General features: G+C 41.1%; 3 protein-coding genes across 8 annotated transcripts in view; 1 reads left to right on the forward strand and 2 right to left on the reverse strand.

Annotated features, from left to right (window-relative positions):
• The first annotated feature begins 99 nt into the window (after window positions 1–99).
• Window positions 100–3,635, forward strand: LOC132705636 (mitochondrial import receptor subunit TOM70). Its single transcript, XM_060676366.1, has 4 exons — window positions 100–1,304; window positions 2,823–3,070; window positions 3,124–3,344; window positions 3,401–3,635. The coding sequence occupies exons 1-4, from the start codon at window positions 284–286 to the stop codon at window positions 3,564–3,566; spliced, it is 1,656 nt and encodes a 551-aa protein (XP_060532349.1). The 5' UTR covers window positions 100–283; the 3' UTR covers window positions 3,567–3,635.
• On the reverse strand, window positions 3,613–4,923 carry LOC132705637 (phosphoserine phosphatase). The gene is made up of 4 exons (XM_060676367.1): window positions 4,485–4,923; window positions 4,302–4,436; window positions 3,937–4,244; window positions 3,613–3,770 (listed from the first exon to the last, which is right to left on the reverse strand). Exons 1-4 carry the CDS (start codon window positions 4,613–4,615, stop codon window positions 3,673–3,675), a joined length of 672 nt encoding a protein of 223 aa, XP_060532350.1. The 5' UTR covers window positions 4,616–4,923; the 3' UTR covers window positions 3,613–3,672.
• Window positions 4,924–5,263: 340 nt separating this feature from the next.
• LOC132704315 (AT-rich interactive domain-containing protein 2) overlaps window positions 5,264–21,201 on the reverse strand; it is a 42,156-nt gene continuing 26,218 nt past the window's right edge. For 2 of the 6 annotated variants that reach the window (XM_060674232.1, XM_060674237.1), the window contains 12 exons: window positions 20,148–20,484; window positions 18,119–18,557; window positions 15,447–15,728; window positions 12,342–12,732; window positions 11,591–12,280; window positions 11,337–11,528; window positions 9,960–10,410; window positions 8,692–8,857; window positions 8,472–8,633; window positions 8,218–8,289; window positions 7,316–7,407; window positions 5,264–6,621 (listed from right to left, as the gene is read on the reverse strand). In XM_060674232.1, coding sequence (XP_060530215.1) covers window positions 6,507–6,621; window positions 7,316–7,407; window positions 8,218–8,289; window positions 8,472–8,633; window positions 8,692–8,857; window positions 9,960–10,410; window positions 11,337–11,528; window positions 11,591–12,280; window positions 12,342–12,732; window positions 15,447–15,728; window positions 18,119–18,557; window positions 20,148–20,484 — 3,389 coding nt within the window. In that variant the 3' untranslated portion in view covers window positions 5,264–6,506. The remainder of the gene's footprint in view (window positions 6,622–7,315; window positions 7,408–8,217; window positions 8,290–8,471; window positions 8,634–8,691; window positions 8,858–9,959; window positions 10,411–11,336; window positions 11,529–11,590; window positions 12,281–12,341; window positions 12,733–15,446; window positions 15,729–18,118; window positions 18,558–20,147; window positions 20,485–21,201) is intronic. The other 4 variants (XM_060674238.1, XM_060674233.1, XM_060674236.1 and 1 more) reach the window with 4 other exon arrangements.

The following is a 21,201-nucleotide window of genomic DNA, read 5'->3' on the forward strand; positions in this document are numbered from 1 at the left end:
AAAAATACCATTCTACAATGGTTGCGCAAACTCACAATTTTCGTACCCATCACCCGATTTTTAGACGGGACTTTACATATACAATGGCTTGTGGTCCGTGCTGCACGTCAAGTGACACCTGCTCTTAACCTCATTGTTAAGCCCTGTCGTTCCGTGACTACTATCTTTTCGTTATCTTGTCAATGTCCAGCCCCGTTTACCAATAAAAGAGGTGCGAAATCTGCCCGTACGTCTGTGTCTGCGACATTTAGCCGCGTGCGTTTTGTGATAAAATTGTTCTCAAATGTCATCGTTCGGACGTACCGGTCTTTCTTCGTTAAAATGGCAAATTGCCCTCGGTTTAGGCGCGGTTGGAGCCGTAGGTTTGGCTTATTGGTACATTAAATCTTCGAATAAAAACAAAACGCTGCAAGTGGCTGAATCATTCGTCGCGGAAACGGAAGAGACGCCCTTCCAAAAGGCACAAAGGTATAAAACGGAAGGGAACGAAATGTTCCGCAAAGGCAAATACGACGAAGCGATCGCGGCTTATAACAAAGCGATCGAAATTATACCTGACGAGTTCAAAGTAGATCTGGCGACATATTATCAAAATAGGGCGGCGGCCTATGAGCAGTTGAAAAAATGGAGTTCTGTAATATCCGATTGCGAGAAAGCCATATCTTTGAACAACAGATATGAGAAAGCGTTATATCGGAGGGCGAAAGCTTACGAGATGGTTAAAGATTGGGAGAAGGCTTTGGATGACGTGACCTCGGTGTGTCTGTTGCAAAACTTCTCGAACCAAAGCGCTTTGTTAATGGCTGATAGGGTACTCAAAGAACTGGGAAAAAAAAACGCCGCGGAAGCTATGAAACACAGAACGTCGGTGATTCCCTCAAAGAATTTTATTAAAACTTATTTTTCCTCCTTTTCCGAAGACCCCGTCTATAAGAAACTGTTAGAGACCACGGATCCCCTAGGTCAAGGTGAACTGAAGGGTTTTCTTAAAGCAAAACTTGCGTTCGCAACCGAGCGTTATGCAGAAATCATTCCCGCCTGTACTGAAGAGATCAATTTGAGTGAAGCCGAATCAATCTACAAAATCGAAGCTTTGTCTTTAAGGGCATCATTTTATTTCCTCACAGGTCAGTTTAAGGAAGCTCTGGAAGATTTAAACAATATAATAGAAAGCGGCGAAGCCGATATCAAAATAAAAGTAAACTCTTTGATTAAGAGGTCATCAATTTACATGCAGACTGAAAAATTGGAAGAGTGTTTGGCAGATTTTGAAGAGGCGGCTCTATTGGGCCCCGACGTATCAGGTAAGCAAGCAAATCATGTGACCTTACCTTTAACACAGAAAAAAATTGAAAAATTGGACCATTGCTGTCAACCCTTTTTAAATGGTAAAAAAGAGGCGAAGTAGTCGCGAAAATTTCAAGAAAAATATTTCAAATAACGCCGAAAGTGAATATTTGCTAAGCTATAACTGAATTGGATCCGACGTTGCCATTTTTATCTTAAAAAGGTAATCTTGCTGGGGTGAAGTCAAAAGACAGTAAATAAATGTAAAGCCTGTAATGTAGGAACGAGTTCCCCTAGGTTACTTATAAAGCCTGGTAGACAAGATGCTATTCCTACATAAATTTTTATCAGATTAAATTTTCTGTAAAAATCCATGTTTTTTAAATGGTAATTTTTGAGTAGGCGGTATAATTTCTTCGAGCGCAATATATTTCTTTCTTAACCGTTGACACTTAATAAACGTAATTTTGAGTGTAGGGAGGTTTTACTTAAATGGCTAATTCACAGAAACTTTCATAGGCTGCTGTAATACTATTTACAAATTTTTTGAATTGCTCCTGCGTTAGTACCGCTGTACACCTCCACTCCACGATTATGGAGAGGCAGGACGAAAAATATCAACTAGAAAGGGCCTTTAGACTACGACAAATAAACTCATCACCTGTTGAACACAATCGTGAAACAGGATCAAATCGATAAAATTCTTGCATGCAATGAATTCTTCTACCATCGAAAGATCTGAGAATCTGTAGAAATCTGTAAGCAAAGAAACAATTTTAACCGAGACTCAGGTCTTTACCTTTCACCAATATGGGAATTAGTCATCCGAGGCAATGTTCATGCAACTCCTTTACCTCCGCCCCCGTCAAACAATATATAAACATATAAGCAGCTATAGAGTAGAATACGAGCCAGTTTCAGCTAAGCTCTGCAGAAGCCAACCGGATGATTGATGAAACTTCTTCAAAATTGCAAGTATGCAAGAATGTATTCACGACATGTGTGGAAAATACGAGGTTTATAGTTGTAAGTGGTGCATAAAATACAATATTAGAATAATTATATTGATTTTTTGTTTTCTTTAAAAGCAATTTTTGGGCAATTTAGGTTACAACAAATTTATTGGCATTTTTTATAATAATAATTTTTCATTTTCCTGGTCAAGTTGCAACCCCTGCAGCTTTTTAATCAAATTACTCATGGACATTTTTTCCTAACAAGATTTCAGAGGCGACCCTTTCATTGTCTATATGCAATCCCTAAACTTGCAATAAGGAGACAGCGCTGTCAGGAAGGAGGCATAATGAGCCTGTTAAAGCCTAAAATGTTGAAAAGCTTATATGTATCGTTTAGCACAGACTTAGTTTATTTTTTGAAGAAAATTATGTTTTATTTACCCACAACATAAAGAAGGGACGGCAATATGTTTTCGGTGTTATTTTCTATATTTACAAGGAATTCTTTCGGGTGGTCCCATTTTTTTTCTAAAATTTTTACCCTCCATGAATGTATCGGAAACGTCGCGTCATGTTAAGATGTGTTCCACCATCGCGGTCAAGTTAAATTGCTGATGGAGAAAACGCAAGAGGCAAGAGACGATTTCCAGAAAGCGGTCCAGTTAAATCCCGGCTTTCCTATTGCTGCCGTGCAAAAATGTTACACAGACTACAGGCACGCGATGCAATCACAGGACATGGGTCTCCTCATGGCCAGCATGCAGGATTTTCGCAAAGCGATCCAGAAATTTCCCAACTGTACCGAGACATATGTTCTGTTTGCTCAAGTGAGCCCGACGCTATTTGTTGCGCGCGGTTGTAAAGGGCGGTGTTTTCGCAGGTACAGACCGAACGCCAGGAGTACCAAGAGGCGGAGGAACTTTACCAGAAGGTGTTGAAACTCGACCCTAATAACGCGTCAGTTTACGTTCACCGCGGTCTCTTATTGCTTCAATGGAAGGGCGAGATAGAGAACGCGGTTCAGTTGATGAGGGAAGCGATCAAGATCGACGAAAAGTGCGAGTTTGCTTATGAAACATTGGGCACCGTCGAAGTTCAAAGGTAAAAGAAAATGGGTGGAGAAGAGAGATCGCGATCTCGAGGATTTTTCTTTCCAGGGGTAACCTAATCGTCGCCATAGATTTGTTTAATAAGGCGATAGCCTTGGCGAGGTCCGAGATGGAAATGGTCCATTTGTTCTCATTGAGAGACGCCGCCTCCTCCCAGCTGAAAATCGCCAGTAATTTGGGGGCAGGGGCGCAGTTGATCAAAGGCCTGTCGTGAACCAGAATATAATTTGTTGGACTGTAAAATTTTTTATGTAAATGTTAATAATAATCCGATTTTAAATGCTGTCCTTTTATTATTTAAAATCATAATAGGAGGGGTGCTAATTGGCGAGCAAAACGTCGCAGATCTCGTTAAAGTCGGTCACGAACCATTTGGCTTTTGTTTGAACTGCGGGTCTAATAACATTCCCTCCATAACCTAAAAAAATGGATTAACGCATCCACTTAGACATGAAGTATTATTAAAATCAGATTATATCAATTGCAATTCTGGAAGTTGTAATCGCTAATCAATTAAAAACAACAAAATTCCAATGTCAAACAAAACGAAGAGTTACACTTGTATCTTGCTCCTTGCTACCTACCGATAAAAGCGTCCGCAGGAGGCGAAGACTCGAGATCCGTAACACCATCGCCTATAAATATTAAATTTTTGTAACCGTAAGTATCTTTTAAGTGTTGCGCAACGACAGCCTTGCCTCCCGTACGGGAAGTGGGTTGATTTTCGTCGAACCCAGCATAGTCGCCATTAAAGTAAAACTTTAGCCTGTTTGCGTATACATTTTCCAAAGGAATATGCAGTTGCTTGGCCACGGGTGTTATTAGACTTAGAAAACCTCCCGATACCAAGTACGTGGACCTACCGGTAGTGTGCAACACATCCACCAATTTTCTGCAATAATATTGTTGCTCACAACTGATCTATCATTATGTTAAATATCTGATTTACTTAATTCCGGGGGTGAGCGTCGGAGGACAGGTCCTTATAAAATCCCTAACCATTGTTAATGAAGGTTTGATTATGTTGAGGCGTACACTAAGGGCATCCTGATATGTCATACTACCGCCCATAGCATTCGCTGTACTAAAATGTCTGGGTTTTATAGTCATTCGAGCACTAAGTTTGACTTACATGCTGGCCACTTCTGACCCTTTCCCGGCAAATTTGGCTAGTTCATCTATACCCTCATCCCGTATGACAGTCGAGTCCACATCAAAGCAAATGGCATCGCAGTTTCTCAATATAAGCTGAACCTCTTCCATTTCACATCAGCAACGGAAATTTGAATTGAGCGGTGTCTGTTATTAACGCCATTATCAATTTGACCCGTTCAACCTTGCCTTACGTTTTAGCGGTACTTTGTAAATACCGCGGCCTTGTGTAAACATATTTACGTATTTTTATCACCAGGGTTGTCCTTTATCACAAGCAGTATTAATAATTAAAATGCAAATTTTAATGGGTCAAAACCCTAACGGACCATAGCTTTTAAATCACGGGATTACCCAACTCCTATTAATGATTCATAACATCTTACTTTCAAATTTATACCTGTTTGGTCGACGATGACCTTGAATCATATCTTCTTATTTTATTGAGCACGTGTATATTCACAGAACAATTTTTTTTAGTGCACTTCAAACAACAAATCACAGAGCATAGACATATCGGCAATTTATTTCAGCAAGTTGTGCGAGTAATGACGTCACCCAACCACGTCAAAACAATATTATACGCATCGAGTTTCGCTTGGAATTATATTTGATCTTCGGTTGATGGACGTAATGTGTCACAAATCCCCGGGAAGTAACCGTCCTTGAGTTTGCGGTAAATCACTCGCGCCCACATCATTCACCGTTCGATCGAGGTACGTGGTGGTTGGATATAGCGAAAACAAAGAAATACAGAGGCACATTAAATGCACTTTATTTTGTTTCATAGTTACCGTAACATTTTACAAGTTGTTTAAAGGTTATGTAAAGAGATGGATATGCTAAGCACATGTAAAGAGGTTGTGTGTGCAGCCCGTCACATGCATACGACGCGACGTATGGATCAAAATCAGTCAACTAGAGATTCCGTACCTCGTCGGCGTCGACGAAACTTTGAAGCGTTTACACGCCCACGGGATATAATACTGATAAAATGAAAAAAAAAAAAAGAAACAAAGTGTGCCGTCTATCACATAAACAACGTAAAAAATCGCGAGGGCGCGCGTGTCGCGCCGACGACGTTTAATCCGATAAAAATTACGCAAAGTATTTACATAAGAAAAAGAACTTAAAACGAGAGGCCGACTTCGAAAGTAAATTGCACAAGAATACATTGTTGTAGAAGGTGTGATCCGAATTTGGTACATTCAACTCACCTCGCCAAATTTGGTTTGTCGACTACGGGTTCAGATTGTTTTGTTTTCAGTTAATTGAAAATTGATAACCCGTTGACAGCAGGACTACAGGACCCATAGTCCGTAAAGAAAATTTTGTTTCTTAGTTTTGACCTATGAATAGGGCGAGTTTAATCCACCAATTTTGAAGCACCCTGTATATGGGCAGTTGCGCGCGCCTCGTGATATGGTGGGCGGGGCGAAAGGTATGGCCACCCAAAAATGATATTCTTGGGGGTCCTGACGAGAGCGCTTTACCGAAGATAAATAAAGTACCACACTGGCTTGCTCGATTCTAACCGTTTCTTAAATAATTTGCGAGAAAAAAAGGTGACCATTTACTTTTTCTTCTCCTTGGATTTCGATCACCCTCGTCGCTTCTTCCGCTCCGTCTTAATCTCGGACGCGCGTAAATATGATGGTTCGATTTTTTCCCGCCCCTAATTAAGGGTTTACGCGTTATTCGCGACAAAAAAAACGAAAAAAACAAACCTCCGCATCGGTGTCCAGAGAAGCTCTTACTTTTTGTTTCATCATTATTTTTTTTTACAATTAAATTATATAAAAATAACAATAGGCTTTTCACGCCTACTACCCTAAACGTTTTTGTACATTCTTCATCTTTTTTTGTTTTAAATAATTTACACAGTTACACAGTTTTGTTTTTTGTTTCAGTACACGCGTCAGTCCCCGGTCGCACTCGTCGCACCGCCTCGCCCTCCCACACCGGGCGACGATGCCCTACCACTAGCCTGTCGGCGAGCAGGTCACCTGTGTGTCGTGCCTTCGTTTATGTCGTACAAAATTTGTGCCACGGTTCGCGACGACTCCACGTTGCTGAGGGCGATGTTCGCCAGGTGGGACTCGTACGACCTTAAGTACCTGAGGAAAACAAAAGCGCAGCGTCCCCGTCAGCCCGCACGACTCTTTGTTTTCGTAACTAGAAAATGTTGAGAGCAAAAGGAATGGGATGCACCGTTCTTACTTTTTTAGTAGTTCCAATTCCTGGCAAGGCTGGTTGTAAACACAAGTTTATATATACATAATATTTGGCTTATGCCGCTAATATTTGACTGCAATCAATCCCAGTCTCTTTAAAGACTTTTGACGAAAGTATAAGAACGCATATTGCAATACAAAAGACATAATCAACATATATTTGGCATAATTCATACATTGTGGGATTGAAGTGACATCATGTGATACTTATTCTGTGCAAAAAACAAATTGTACCTCTAGTTCTGCTAAAATTTCAAAAATCATTACCGTAGTATTAAATACGACTATATAAAAAAAATGCAGGCTGTTTAAAAACATTAAGGCTCAATCAGAACATGTACACCTAATTTAGATTTAGCGAAAAACCTCATTCCTTTCACCCCTCTCTGCTAGGAAACAAGAACAGGTATATCCAAAGGAGACCACTAGAGAACGTTAACAACGGCAGATCCCCCCCTCCCGTCTCACTTAACCTTTTCGCGATCGAATGTGGAGAGGATATTATCCGTGGCCGATATTATCGTGTTTGTCGGGTCCCATTTGGACGTGACCTGGTCGCTACGTAACACCAACCCACCTCTTACAATTACTACTATAAATGACCAGATTTCGAAGGATTAACGATGCCGTTAATCGGATGCTTTTGGTGACCGGACCCTCGTTGTCGTCCTGCAAGCAAAATTCATCCTATTCGGTTATACAGTCGGACGGGACTGTTCGTCCGCGTTTACGAACGATAAAGACACAAATGTTTGATTCACGGAAGTTACGCCGACCTATTCTGCACTCCGCACTCCTACTCTGCACGTATGTGTGCAAAGTGGGAGTGGTGTGACCAAGAAGTTAATTTTTAACCATTTTCACATGAACAATAATTTTGTCCACAAATAAAATCCAATACTCAAAATTATTTTAATAGGTCGTTTTGCAAAAACTTCTGCAAATACTAAATTGCGACAATTCAAACGTCAGCCATGAAACGAAAAAGAATTGATGTGTTCTTTTTAATTTTCAAGGATAATAAATCAGCATTCGCGAAAATATGGTTGAGGGAATAGAACCCATTTCTTACACTTAAAGAGGACACAAAGGTTTGGCAATTTAAAAAATCATTCGGATTAATCATACCAATAATACCCGTGCCCATTGATTTCGATTAAAAATTTGGTGTTAATTAAAAAAGAAACCCATCATTCAAAGACGTCGTAAATGAAAACAGGGCATTTTCCAGCCATTTTATCGCACGCTCGTTTCGCCGTCTCCGCAATCTTCTGGGCGGATTGGCCCGAGTCGCGCGCGCGCAAATTGAACCACAATGTTGCGCACAGAGACGACACCGCGACCGTAGAAAAAAATATACACAAATAAATCCAAACAAAACGACCACAACATCGAAAATGCCAGATTAATGAGTCAAACAACGTGGCGCCTCTCTTTCATTCACTCTCACTCGCGCTCTCTTTCTCGTCTATCGCTCACCTGGTCGACTGCGGGCGACGGCAGGGCTTTTAAAGATGGATTCGCGTTCGAGCCCTGCTTTGGAGATTTTAGCTGCGTGCACAGAATAGAAAATAAAAACAAACGCATGAAACATCGACGAAAAAAAAAAGACTGCGCGCGATCCCAAACCAACAATAAAAAAAAATCCAAAAAAAAATCACTAAATATTTCGTGGAGATCGGGCGAAAGTCGGAATTATCCCCCCCACAACCCGCGATCGCGGTAAGACGTACCTGCAACTCTTTCGGATTGACAAACTCCAACGCGTGCCGCTTGATTGCGTGCAGGGCGGCATCCGGGGCGTAAACGGGATGGGCGCCGGGCGTCTGCGGCGGCGGCTCCACCTTCAAGCCCTGCGCCACCTGCTTTCTTCTCACGAGACTCTGTTTCATCGCCTGAAATTCAACAACATTGAAGGGCGTGTCACTGCATCCTCTATTGCCGTGGCTATACCTCCGGGTTGCAGTGTTTGTCTTGCAGGTGCGTCATCAGCGAGAACCGTTTCCGCCTCATGTTGTCGCATCGGTCCCACTCGCAGAGCACCTCCTCGTTGCCCTCCGGGCAGTGATGCTTGCACGCGTGCATATACACCTCGTTCGCCGACTTAAATTTGGTTTCACTGCAATCAAAATGATCGAAAAAGGGTATAAGAAAATACCTAAGCGGTAAGTTTGAATTACCACAATTCAATTTAACTGAATAGAATACCGACCTGATTCAGTGGCTTTCAACTAAGTGCCATAAATTTTGAGAAACGAAACCGTTAGATTTGCCCACCCAAAGACGAAAAAGGTTACACTTGTACCTCCATACCAACAAATTAAAAGCACTCCCTCTGAATTTAATGGTCAATTAAATATTGTAAAAGGCCAAGTCTCCATCAATTGCGTTCCTTGCAAGAAAGTTAGTATGGCGGTAAGTTTAAGGATATATATTGCTGGCTTCTCCTAAAATTTGTTAGGTAGGTTTAAGAATCACCGACACCGTAATTCAAAAACTATTATTAGGATAATTGTTATTTAATGCTGCTTGAGTGACGTCCATCAACTTGTGTTTCGATTTGAGACCAGGAAGTTTTTACTTTAATGTTGAAGTCTTCAACGAACTTAAAAAGGCACTCAATAACGAATGATATCAAACAAACTATTTTTTAAGCAATAAACCATGCGACATGAAATTCAATTTAGGTTTTTTCCCAACTTAAAGACTTTGTGTACGGGGCAATCCGATTATTATATCAAAATCTGTGAAGAATATATATAGAATAAGTTTATGATTTTACAAAAGTTTCTAAATTTGTTGAGTGTCTAACCACTGAGGAAATGAACCTCAAATATATAACAAAGGCTTTCAGAAACCTGCAAACCTCATTTTTGACATAAAATTCAAAATATGTCAGAAACGGTTATTTAATATCAAATATATATAGAAGGTTTTGAGAAATTCTAAAAAGCCTTAATACACAGGATGTTCCATTTAAAAAAAGAAAGTTGTCACTTGTATAATTAACTTAGTTATAACATTGTAAAAGCATAAGCGAATCCAAACGACTTTTTTTTTACGTTTGTTGCTATTTTTTAGACATTCTAAGAAAGATATGATCCCATAATAAAGGTCAGCCTGTATAATCTGAGAACATGGGAGTGGCTAAGGTCGGTTCCAAACTCCATCAATATTTTGGACAAGTCATTACAAGAAAAAAAGTAACGCCTATAACTTACATATCACACTCGCCCCACTCGCACACGAATGGTGTGGTCAAATCGCGCGCCACCCTCGGTCTCGTTCTGACCTCTTCCGGCGCTTTCGTCTCCTTCACGCCGTTCGTCGTCGCCGTTGTTGTCGTTGTCGTTATCGCCGACGACACCATCGTCGACGCCGTCGACTTGATGAGCTTTGTGGGACTTGACGCGCCGCCGCTACTATTCGACACCGTTGGCGACTGCGCGATAGGCCTAGGAACTTGTGTGACGACCACCTGCTGACCCTGGGGCGTGACAACGACTTTCTGATGGTGCGTAGCGGCGGAGGCGGCCGCGGCTCCTGCCGTCTGCTGCTGCAGGATGATTATCGTTTTTGCGGCGGTGCCCTGCTGCTGCGGCGTCTGCGCTACGAGCACGGTCTGTGGCTGACCATGGACGACCGCGGTTTGCGGCTGCGCCACCACGTAACCTGCGGGAGCCGGTAAAAAGCCTTTTAAAATAATAATGCCTAAAAATCGCCAACCGATATGGCAAAAAAAAGATTTCCTCTGAAAACCGACCATATATTATTTCCATAATATGATTTTGACAGTAAAATGACCAATGAAGCTCACTAGTCTTGTCATGGCAACAATTATTCTTATTTCATAATTTATAATGTTTGCGGAACTTCCTGATTTCAATGAAATTGACGTTTTTCAAAAAATATTTTGGCTAAGTTTTCATAGTTTTAAAAATAATTCACCAACAAACATGAAAACCCCATTCATGCGGTTCAAATAATAATAAAATTACAACAGAAAGAATGGTCCCATAACTAGTGCCCCTTAAATACCTAGGTGCTTCAAGATACCTAATATTGACTATCAACAAAACGAGTGCAAGGAAGGTAGCGCTGAATAAAACAGATGAGCCTCAAAAATCCCAATCTCCTCCAAGCCAATATCATAATATATCAGGATAATATCATGTTAGTATGGAACTAGTTTAAGGTTCTCTATTAATATAGCGATTTTTGGGTGGATATAAATTTAGTAATAAAATTAGAGTGAATAATCACACAAGACAGTAGGTTCTTGCTTTATATCTAACAATCATGGCAAACAGAATAGGTTTCTCCTCTAGGGAGTAAAAATTTCCCTGTTAATGGAAAATAGAAATAGAAACACGCCCACAATATTTCTGTTCCTTGAAATTCTACAATAGTGACCCAGGCAGCAAATACTCATTTCGCAAGATTCATTTCAATAAATGACTCTGGAGATAGTTTCGTCTGTATTAGAGGACTGAACTGGTCGAGGGTCCTAATTGTAGGACTTCCAAAGTTACATTTTGCCAAAAATCTCTATTTAATAATGGTAGTCCGAGCAATCGTGGCGGACGGCGATCTCATACCTTGCGATCCGCCCGCTTGCAGCACATACTGGCCCGTCTGCGAACTGGTCAGTAACTGAACCTGACCCTGCAGGCCTTGCGACAACAGCAGCTGCCCGGTATTGCTCTGCTGGATGAGTACGGACGGACGCTGCTGCACGCCGGCATTCTGCACGATGACCGTCTGGCCCGTCTGCGTCTTTAGTTGGGTGCCTGCGCGAGAGACGCTTGATTCGAAACCGTCCCGAGTAGACCATGCCTACATCTTCACTTACCCCCGGTAAAAACGATGTTCTGATTGGTACCCTGCATTTGGGACTGCGACACGATTATCTGCCGAGACTGTGACAGCAGCACTTGGTTGTTATCGACGATGATCTGTTGTATGGACGCGGGAGCGGTCGCGTCGATCACTGGCTGCGCGGAAGCCTGAGGGGGCGGCTGAGTCTGCGCCTCTTGCATCAGCTGTTCTTCGTCTTCGTCCTCGAGAATATCGGCTGCGATATCGGCAAACAATTTGGCCGCGGCCGTAGACACCGTGCTGGGGCCGTCCTCGCCGTTCGATCCGGACATTGCCGAGTCTGGATCGGGCGAGTCCCGTCCGGAACCGTTCACGTTGTTCGACGCCAGGTGAGGTTTTTTTACGTCGGGATCCAAACCTTGATCGGTGGCGGGCCGTTTGAGGTTGGGTTTGGAGGAAGGTTCGACGATGGCGGGGGCGGGTTGCTCACCACTCAGCGCCTTTTCGATATGGTTCTCAACCAGGTCAAGGCCGTCGACGAGTTTTTGATCTTTGCCGAAGGTGCCGTTCAAGATGGGGGCCTTTTCGAATTTCTTCTCAAGCAAGTCGGCAAGCCGGAGCGGTTTGTCTATGCAGATTTCGGTCGTCGCGGTAGACAACTCCTTGGGATTGGTCTCGAGGTCGTCGACGTCGGGCGTCGCGACGGCCGCGGCATTCGGTATACCTACAACACGACATATCACGGGAAACGTTCTTAAATGTTCAATAAACAGATAAATAACTACCGTTCAGGAGACAGTCGAAACCGGTCAGCGAGTTATCGTTATCTTCGGTCGAGGACACGCCACCCAAACCGACGGTGCCAAGAGGCGGGGCGGCCGATAACGAGTTGTCGCTGTCCTCGCTGACGTACGGCGCAGTTGACGTCGTTTTGACGCTATTGGTTAGCGGGGCTAAGGGAGGAGGTGGCGGTTGCGGCGGTTCCTTCTTGCCTTTTATCGTGCTGACGAATTGGGTGGTAGAAGAGACGGACGGGTCGCCGATCTCGTGGTCGGGAAACAATTGCCGCACGCCATTCAGTCGCTGCATCTTCGCCGTCTCCGTTTTTACTTGGGGCTGTTTGTCGGGCTGGCCGCCGCCCTGCTGCGCTAGCAGCCTCTGTTGACGTGCCGCCACCTGCGTGCGTCGCGCGACATATTATCTCAAGAGCGCGCGCGAGGGAGTAATTTACGAAACAAGAAAACGCGCACGAACCGCTGCCGTTGCTTCGAGGGAAACCAAACGAGTAGTATATACTTATATCTGGGTAGGGAGGTATATTGCAGAATTTAAGAAATACGGAAGCTCGAAACTAAGTTGGGATGGGATGGTTGCAATGTACTTATTTATACAAGGTGTTATTGAAATCAAATCACATAATTTAATAAGTGACTCTCAGGGACAAATGACAAGAGGGCAGCCCAGTAGTTGAGAAAACTGGATCAGGAGCGCAAATGTAAGACAATTAGGTGCGCCGCGATAGCTACCTAGGATCGCATTTATTAACCGTAATTTTTGTTTATATAATGATTTTGTCCAAGTCCACTTCCACGCCCACTGACACACACTCCAAAATGCTTCAGAAAGGGACTGATCCATGTTACCCACTTTTTCTTTGAGCACGTCTCTCTTTTAACAAAATCTCCGATGCACTATTTTCAAAAAGGAAAACAATTCACTTCCTCTTTCACAATTTTAGCAGAAAATATTTATAAATTCGCAAGTCTAATTGCTAAAAAGACTGCTAAATTCCAGCATTGAGTAGTTTCAAACTATTCAGAAAACTTCTGATTTTTCAAAGAAACTTCCACAGGCTACTGTGATACCTTTTTATAAAACTTCTGGATTCCTCCTGCGTCGGTTTTTGTTGAGTCCAACTAGCTAACGTTTTGCCAATCATTCTGTTGGCTTCTTCAAAGCTTGACTGAACCTGGTTCGCATTTTACTCTGTATCTGCTTTTATATTATTTGAGGGGGGCGGAGCTAAATAAGGGGCATAAACACCGTCTCGAGTGACTGATTCCCATATTGGATACAGGTAGAGACCAGAGTCGCCATTAAGATTGTTAGGTTCCTTATAGATTTAGATAGATAGATATATTAGAATTTATTATATGCAAGAATTTGAGTTTTATCGAATATAATTTTATGTCCGGTTTCGTTATTGTGTTCGACAAATGCTGATAAGTTAGTCTTAAGGCTCCTTCATGTTCTTTGAGTATAGCTGATATTTTTCGTACGGTCTCTCAAATATATTCTTTTCCGCATAAGCATGGAATGTTGTAAACTACTGGCATCTCAAATGGAATTTTAATTTTTTCTTTGACGAACTGAAGATGTTGAGGGATTTTTGGACAAGTGGTAAATCTGGTTTGACGTTATATTCCTTTAGAACTTTTGATATGTGGTCAGGGATGTTTTGAATAAAAAGAAGGACCACAGTGGCAAGTGTGGGATTTCTTTTGGTTTCAGTGCTATTGGAAGGTTGTGGTGAAATTTATTTTGTGATGGAACGCTTAACATCTTCAATTTGGAAATTATTTTTCCGACTCATTGTCTTAAATCGCTAATGTGGAAGGAAGGTTTTAGAGAGAAGAGCAGAGGTAAGGTGTTTTAATTCTGGGTTGAATGACTCAGACTAAGATAGTTTTACGACTCTGTAAACAAGAGCTGATAACCGATGATTTTTAGGCCGGATGGTGATGTGCATGCATTAAGGTCTGTGTGCGTAGGTTTTCTGTAAACACAATGATGTTAGGTTTGATTTTCTATTGATAAGAATATGTAAGAATTGGAGGTTGTTATTAGTTTCTATTTCAATGGTAAAACGTATGTTAGGGTGTATAGAGTTTAAATGTCCAAGAAAATCCACTAGGAATTCCTGACAACAGAATGATAGATGAAACGTTAGCTAGTTGTACTCAACAAAAACCGACGCTGGAGGAGTCGAGAAGTTTTATAAAAAGTAAAAAAACTTCTGATGAATGAAGAGGGGGTGATTCCGCATTTTAGACAAAAATTTATTTGGTCGAATTTGATACTCCCCATGCCCTTATCGGATAATTTTCCCATTATTGCGTACTTGAAAGACAGTGAAGATGTGTCGTTGGAAAGGGGATGCATTAAATTTGTCTTCAACAGAATACGATTGGTTACGCCAGCTCGAAGGTTGCACGAGCCGCGGTCCGCCTCCGGGAGCGGTTCCAGGTAATTTTTGCGTTATTCGAAAAAAAAATGTTTAGAACAACCGTGGGTTAGTTTTCTGCGCAAAAATACTGGTAGTAGTGGAACGCAACTATATCGTGCACAAAACGTTACGATTTAATAAAAATTGAAGAACGGTAAGAAAAAAAAAGGACCGACATGGGGGGAGGGGGCTCATTTTTATCGAAGAATTAGTTTTTTTTTTGCTATTCCACTTATTTTACCGCATATTATACTTTTGCGGTAAATATTTGAATTTGCGCCATGCTCTGTTGTATTTAATGCCAAATTTGTTTTATCAACGGATACTTTACATAATATAATGAGCTCCTTGCATAGGTTATACATAATACAAATAGAACAACGCAAAATATTTCAAAAACACTGAAACTGCCATTTAAGAAACACGAATTTCAAATATTGACACCAACATCACTTGGAAGCGAACGATTCGGAGACTAACAAGTGACGTCACGATAAAAATTTTGAATTCTAAGAACTTGCCAATAAAAAAAAGACATGCCTCTCTCTAGGTGATAAGTATCGATGACGATCTTTTCGCAATAAAAGTACCGCCCCGTCCCACAAATCGGAAAATAAAAAACAATTGACACATAAAAGCAATCATTAGAGTATTAGTGTGTTACCTGAGCTACATTTTGACAGTCTGTGGCGGCAGTCTTCATGCCCGCCGACACGCATGCATCGTTTACCTTTGTGGCCAACAGACTCTTAATCAGGGACGTACTGCTCGTGCCTCCCGGCACCGCTCCCAGTTCCTGCTTGATCGTCGCATCCGGTTGCTGCTTACCCGATGGCATCACTGATGCCGGCACCGCCGCCGACGTCAGAGTGGTCACTGATGTCGCGCCGGTCGACGGCGTAGTTGCCCCCAGCAGGGCCTGGCTCAGATGGGGATGTGTCAGCGCCTTTTCCCATCCAAAAACAAAATCATTCAGACCGGGAGATGGAATATTTGCGCGGCGCTGAGAAGTTTGACAGAGTTTGGCGAGGGTCGCCGTAGAGTTTTTTTTTCTTAATGGCCAGGTTCGTTTACTACTCAAGAAATTGTTTGTCAGCTTTCACAAGTTATCAACATATAAAATACACACGGTTTTGGCAGATTTACAAGTCATATATCCAAAATTTTATAAATAAATCTGTTGCATTTTTAAAAAACTTGAATGAATGAATGAAATCTAACAGTAAAGTTTTGATTTAATTATAATTTTGTAAAAAAAACTCAAATATAAACGAAATATTCATTAAATATTTAGTAACAAAAAATAAAAGTTTTCTTTTGTTTATATCTAAGGGAAAAAATCGTAGATATTAAAAAATCAGAAAATTATGTTTTCAATAAGTTAAATAGACGTTAGCTTAGCTTATAACTTAGTAAAAAATAAACATAATAGATATAACAAAAATCGTTAAAATGCAAACGTTTTGTTGGATTCATGATTTCGGAAAAAAAAAACAAAATTAAGGAAATTATGCTTTTTATTAAATGAAGCAGAAATTTTGCTTATAATTTGGGTAAAAAAAGCAGTTTGAAAAAATTTAAAAAATAAAATAGCATTTTGGTGAATTTTTGTTTTGTTTTTTTAATGCAACCTTCGCCAACACCCCTTAAAACTGGCACCATCCCGCATATAGATGGCGGATTTTTTTCTCAATTATTAAGCAAATTTCGATTATCCCAAAAATTAAAAAAAAATGCACCCACTCCCCAGCATTAGCTCAAACACGCTGTTAGAAACGCCATAGCGAAACACACACACATACTCCAGGAACAAAAAAAAAACAACTCCGTCACCAGCTTACCGTTACGTGAAGGGGAATAGGAGGATGGGGCGGCAGGACAGGAGGGGCGGGGCGGTGTCGAAAAGATCAGGTTCTAAACACTACTCCAGAACTCGGTCGTTGGGGCGGATACCAGACGCGGAGAAAAAATGAACTATATTCTACTATACGGCAACAGTGTAGTAATAATTGCAAATTCTTATCTAATAACACGTTGGCTGCCATGAGTGCCTTTGTGCGTCTTGCCTAAATGACGAGTTTGTGTTCCGAGATATATATGTTGCGCCAAAGGTGAAATATTATTATACCGAGTAAGGCACGACATTAAGCTCTCGACCGCGTATGTTGCGGATAGAAACTGATTTTGCGAGGCACGGTGGGCGAGAAACCATAAAAACCCCTCAAAACATTATTTCCTAAACTAAATTTATTAACGTTCTCGTCTCTATATATTTTAGCTTCGATTATCGGATTACTCCATGTCCAGACAATATGATTTTAGGGTCCATTTAAATTTGATGTTGCCTAGGCAGGCTGGCTAAGGTGGCAAATAGCTCAATAGTTCTACCAGTTAAACTTCCCACTGAAGTTAAAAAAATACAAAAAAAAGTAGTCCATTTAAACGTGTACTTAAAAACAATTTAACAGAAAATGCCTTTTACGGTATAGATGAATATCTAAATTGCAACGCCTCCGAGCTTATGCCATAATTATCTATTTAATTTTAACACATTTTATGACATTTATCTTAAACTTTCTTAAAATTCAATGGAAATAAAAATTTGTTTTGTCTTGTCTTGAAAATCCCCCGAACATAATTTTTATTTTTAATATTCGTGTAATGTGCACATAAAATTATGCCATGATCACTGGATGACAAGATTTGGCGTTCTCATGGCGGCACTCAACGTATTAATTTTTCTTTAAAACATTTGCCATCCGGTGATTGTTAATTAAATCTTAGTTTTAATTTTTTTTTGCACCATTCTGATTAATCCTAATCATTTTTCTAATGGCTTTTATTTTTCATTTTTATTGTGTATGCGTAACGATATTATTTTCTATGCGTTTTTTATAAATCAGATTAATTAAAAAAGAAATTGTGATCTCGACAACTTTGAAGTCGTGACAGTATTGTTTCTCTCTCTTGCCGCTGGTGTCGCATAGTTTTTAATGACCGTGAAGTCAACTTTTACGACGGTTTTTTTTATTTATTTAGGCCGCCGATTACGTTCGTTTTCCAGTTCGTTCTTTTCCACTTGATTTTTTTGTGTGATGTTTTATTTAATCTTAATACTTGACCCTTGTTTCTTCGCGCAAATTTCTTCCGATTCGCCCGCTCCGTATAGTAGAACGATATCGAAATTAACCCTCCACCCCCAAAAATACAAGAACGAAACAAGCGACAGAAGAACCACGTACGCGAAATGCGAGATACACAGAGAGATAGAGAGAATGCGAGAGAAAAAGAGAGAGAGGGAGGGATTTCGGTACGTTCCAACTGAATGTATATTACCTGACTTTTCTGGTCGCCCTTCGGCGCCTGGTTGAGGCCTCCCCCTTCCCGTTGTTTCGGGGGCGCACTCAATTGGGCCTTTAGTATCGGCGAGGTGGGGGATAGGGGTGCGGCCGCGTCCCGCTGTTCGGGCGGCGCCATCGCCGTCGCCGCCGCCGCCGTCTCGACGGTCGCGGCGGTCACGGACGTCGCGGGAACAGACGACGACGGCGTCGGCGGCGGCGGCACGTGCTTAATCACGGGCGCCACCTTTCGGCGAGCGGCCGCGGGTTTTATGGGCGTAACGGGGGGAGTGCATTGCTGCGCTGTTGTCGACAGGGAGGACGGGACATTTATGTGGAGGGGTTGTGCTCGCACCTTGATTCCCTCGTAGTACTGCGGATCGGTAGGGTTCGCCGGTTTCATTGGGTTCGGTCCGACGGTTCCGCCGAATACGGACCTGGAATTTTGCGGATATACGATTTAGATGCGAGGCACAACTAACGCGACCTGTTCCTATGATTTTTTTTTTCACTCGCACGGCATCTGCGAGACGAGACGGTAGGGGAAGATAGCATCCTAAGTTAAAAAAAAGGATCTTAAGACTTTCACATTAGAATAGTTGCACCCATATAGCTATATGATAATAATGGCCATAGTACGGTAAAACGTGATGCGCCGCAGATGGCTATGATATTTTCATTCAGAAGGTGTGGAACTTTTGCGCACGCGTCACAGTCAACTGACTGAGTTGCCACATTCCCGTAATGTTTCTGGAAAATTGATTAATTTTTATAAGAACGCAAAATCAGCCTCTGAAATCCGAATATAATTGTTATAATTGTTTGTTAGTGTTAAATTAAAATGTTAACTTGCAAAAATGTTTGGTTATATATATATATATATATATATATATATATATATATATATATATATATATATATATATATATATATATATATATATATATATATATATACCCAGTGTTCGAAGTGTTTTCGGAGCGCGAGCATTGAAGATGCCAAGTGAGATTTTGGCGAAACGTCTGCAGGATTCCAGTCGGATGCAAGATTTGCAGGATTCCAGTCGGATGCAGGATTCCAGTCGGAGTTCAACGAGCGAACGGATGATATCCCGGAATATAGTGTCATCATATATATATATATATATATATATATATATATATATATATATATATATATATATATATATATATATATATATATATATATATATATATATATATATATATATATATATATATATATATATATATATATATATATATATATATATATATATATATATATATATATATATATATATATATATATATATATATATATATATCCGTTCGTTGTTTGACCCTGGAGTAGGATCATTCGCCTGACGTTTCGCCAAAATATCACTTGGCATCTTCAGAGGCCGCGCGTCCATGTCACTCGTACGTGTCCGCACTTAAACTGAGGTGAAAATGTGCGGTGCGGCGCTTTTTATAATCGCGCTCCTGGCGGAGGAGACTCTCTTTTGCAATACCTAGAGTTTTTTAACCAAATTGTCCATAGGCACTTTTCATAATTATATATTAGGAAGGCAACATTTTCTGCAATTACTAGACTTGCGACGACGTTTTAATAGGATTTCGACATAGAGAGAAAATACTGCCGTAAAAATCCGAACATTGACAATTTGCCAGATGCCATGTTGGCTGTTGGAACCCGCAAGGCCTAATGGGTCGAACGTCAGAATTTACATTGGTAAAAAACGAAATTTTAAATCTCGGACATGCGCATATTGCACGGACCTTTACATAGTTGCTTCACGAGTTCCTGTACTATTAATATGGGCAAGGCATCTATATATTTAGTACCTATATGGGTGCAGCTCTGCCTACGACGAGTGTCGGGATGTTAAATAAATATCAGGAGCAAAGGATCGCGTTTAAACAGCATATCCCCGCAAAAAAATAAACACAATATAGGAACTTGTCACGTTATTCCTATGCGGCCCCTCCGGTCCACCAGCCACGCCCCTTGGGGCGCTCTAGTACCTCACGCATCTAGGAAAGTGCAGCGGCGAGATGACGCCCCGCCTGCCAATTTTTGAGCACGAGTTGATGTACTGCTTGTAGAGTTCCTGGTGATCCACTTTCCCACTGACGCAGGGTTCGTAGGTAGCGCGGAGCCAAGCCAGCGCGAACTGCTCGTTCTCGTGGATCGCCTGCTGGTGTGCGTGCTGCTGCTGGATCATCTGTTGCGGCGTCATCGGCGGCGGTAACGTAGGCGCGGGGGCCGACGATGGCGTCACCGTCGTTACCAGGGGCGTGCACTTTGTAGTTAGCGCCGCTGGCGCAATCGGCGTGGACGTTGTCGTTGCGTGAACTGTCGCTGAAGTAATAGGCTTGGTGAATCAAATTGAGCAAATCTGATTCTATTTGAAACGCCGACAGCCATCTTGCAAATCGCACATTTCTCATGGGGTGTTAACCCTTCGCACTCCTTTTGCGAGTACACTGTACTCGGACTATTATTTTATCTACTTATTTGTCTACTCGGTTTTTTTTATAAGGGATTTTTTTAATTAAAAAAATTCGCTTAATAAAAACTATGGGATGTTTTTAAAAAAACAGTTTTTTGCACAATGTTTATTCAAATTAAACACAATAATTTATTACAAATATAACATGAAAAATAACTAAATAAAAAAAACTTGGGCACTAAGTAAAACAATGACTTACGAAAATAATGAATCTTGAGGATAGAGAAATACAAATAAAGCCTAACATTATCTTAATCATTCCCATTATCATTAAATAAATGTATACACAATATAAAAAATACGTCTTATAATGTTGTAGTGTAGTCCAGGCTTACAGGTGCAAGTGTTACAAATATAAATAATTTCTCGCCTGCCGCCTTGTACTTTAAGGTTAGAACAAACCGCACAGTCTTTTCTTCCCATCATTTTGGGGTAAAATATGTAATTTAGCATTTAGCCGCTCTTGTGTATCTATAGATGATGGTCTGCCAGAAGTTTTGGACACCGGCCAAAAGTTTTTGCCATCTCATCAAGCAATTCCCGAACAATTAGTATAATAAATATGC

Source organism: Cylas formicarius, unplaced genomic scaffold (genome assembly GCF_029955315.1).
Source record: "Cylas formicarius isolate icCylForm1 unplaced genomic scaffold, icCylForm1.1 PGA_scaffold_7__23_contigs__length_41026272, whole genome shotgun sequence".
NCBI lineage: Eukaryota > Metazoa > Arthropoda > Insecta > Coleoptera > Brentidae > Cylas > Cylas formicarius.

Coding starts and splice junctions, on each gene's coding strand:
- LOC132705636 (XM_060676366.1), top strand. CDS start 284: ATGTCATCGTTCGGACGTACCGGTCTTTCTTCGTTAAAATGGCAAATT. Junction 3,071..3,123: donor CATATGTTCTGTTTGCTCAA/GTGAGCCCGACG, acceptor GTGTTTTCGCAG/GTACAGACCGAACGCCAGGA. Junction 3,345..3,400: donor GGCACCGTCGAAGTTCAAAG/GTAAAAGAAAAT, acceptor TTTTCTTTCCAG/GGGTAACCTAATCGTCGCCA.
- LOC132705637 (XM_060676367.1), bottom strand. CDS start 4,615: ATGGAAGAGGTTCAGCTTATATTGAGAAACTGCGATGCCATTTGCTTT. Junction 4,245..4,301: donor ACGCTCACCCCCGGAATTAA/GTAAATCAGATA, acceptor ATATTATTGCAG/AAAATTGGTGGATGTGTTGC. Junction 3,771..3,936: donor TCCTGCGGACGCTTTTATCG/GTAGGTAGCAAG, acceptor CCATTTTTTTAG/GTTATGGAGGGAATGTTATT.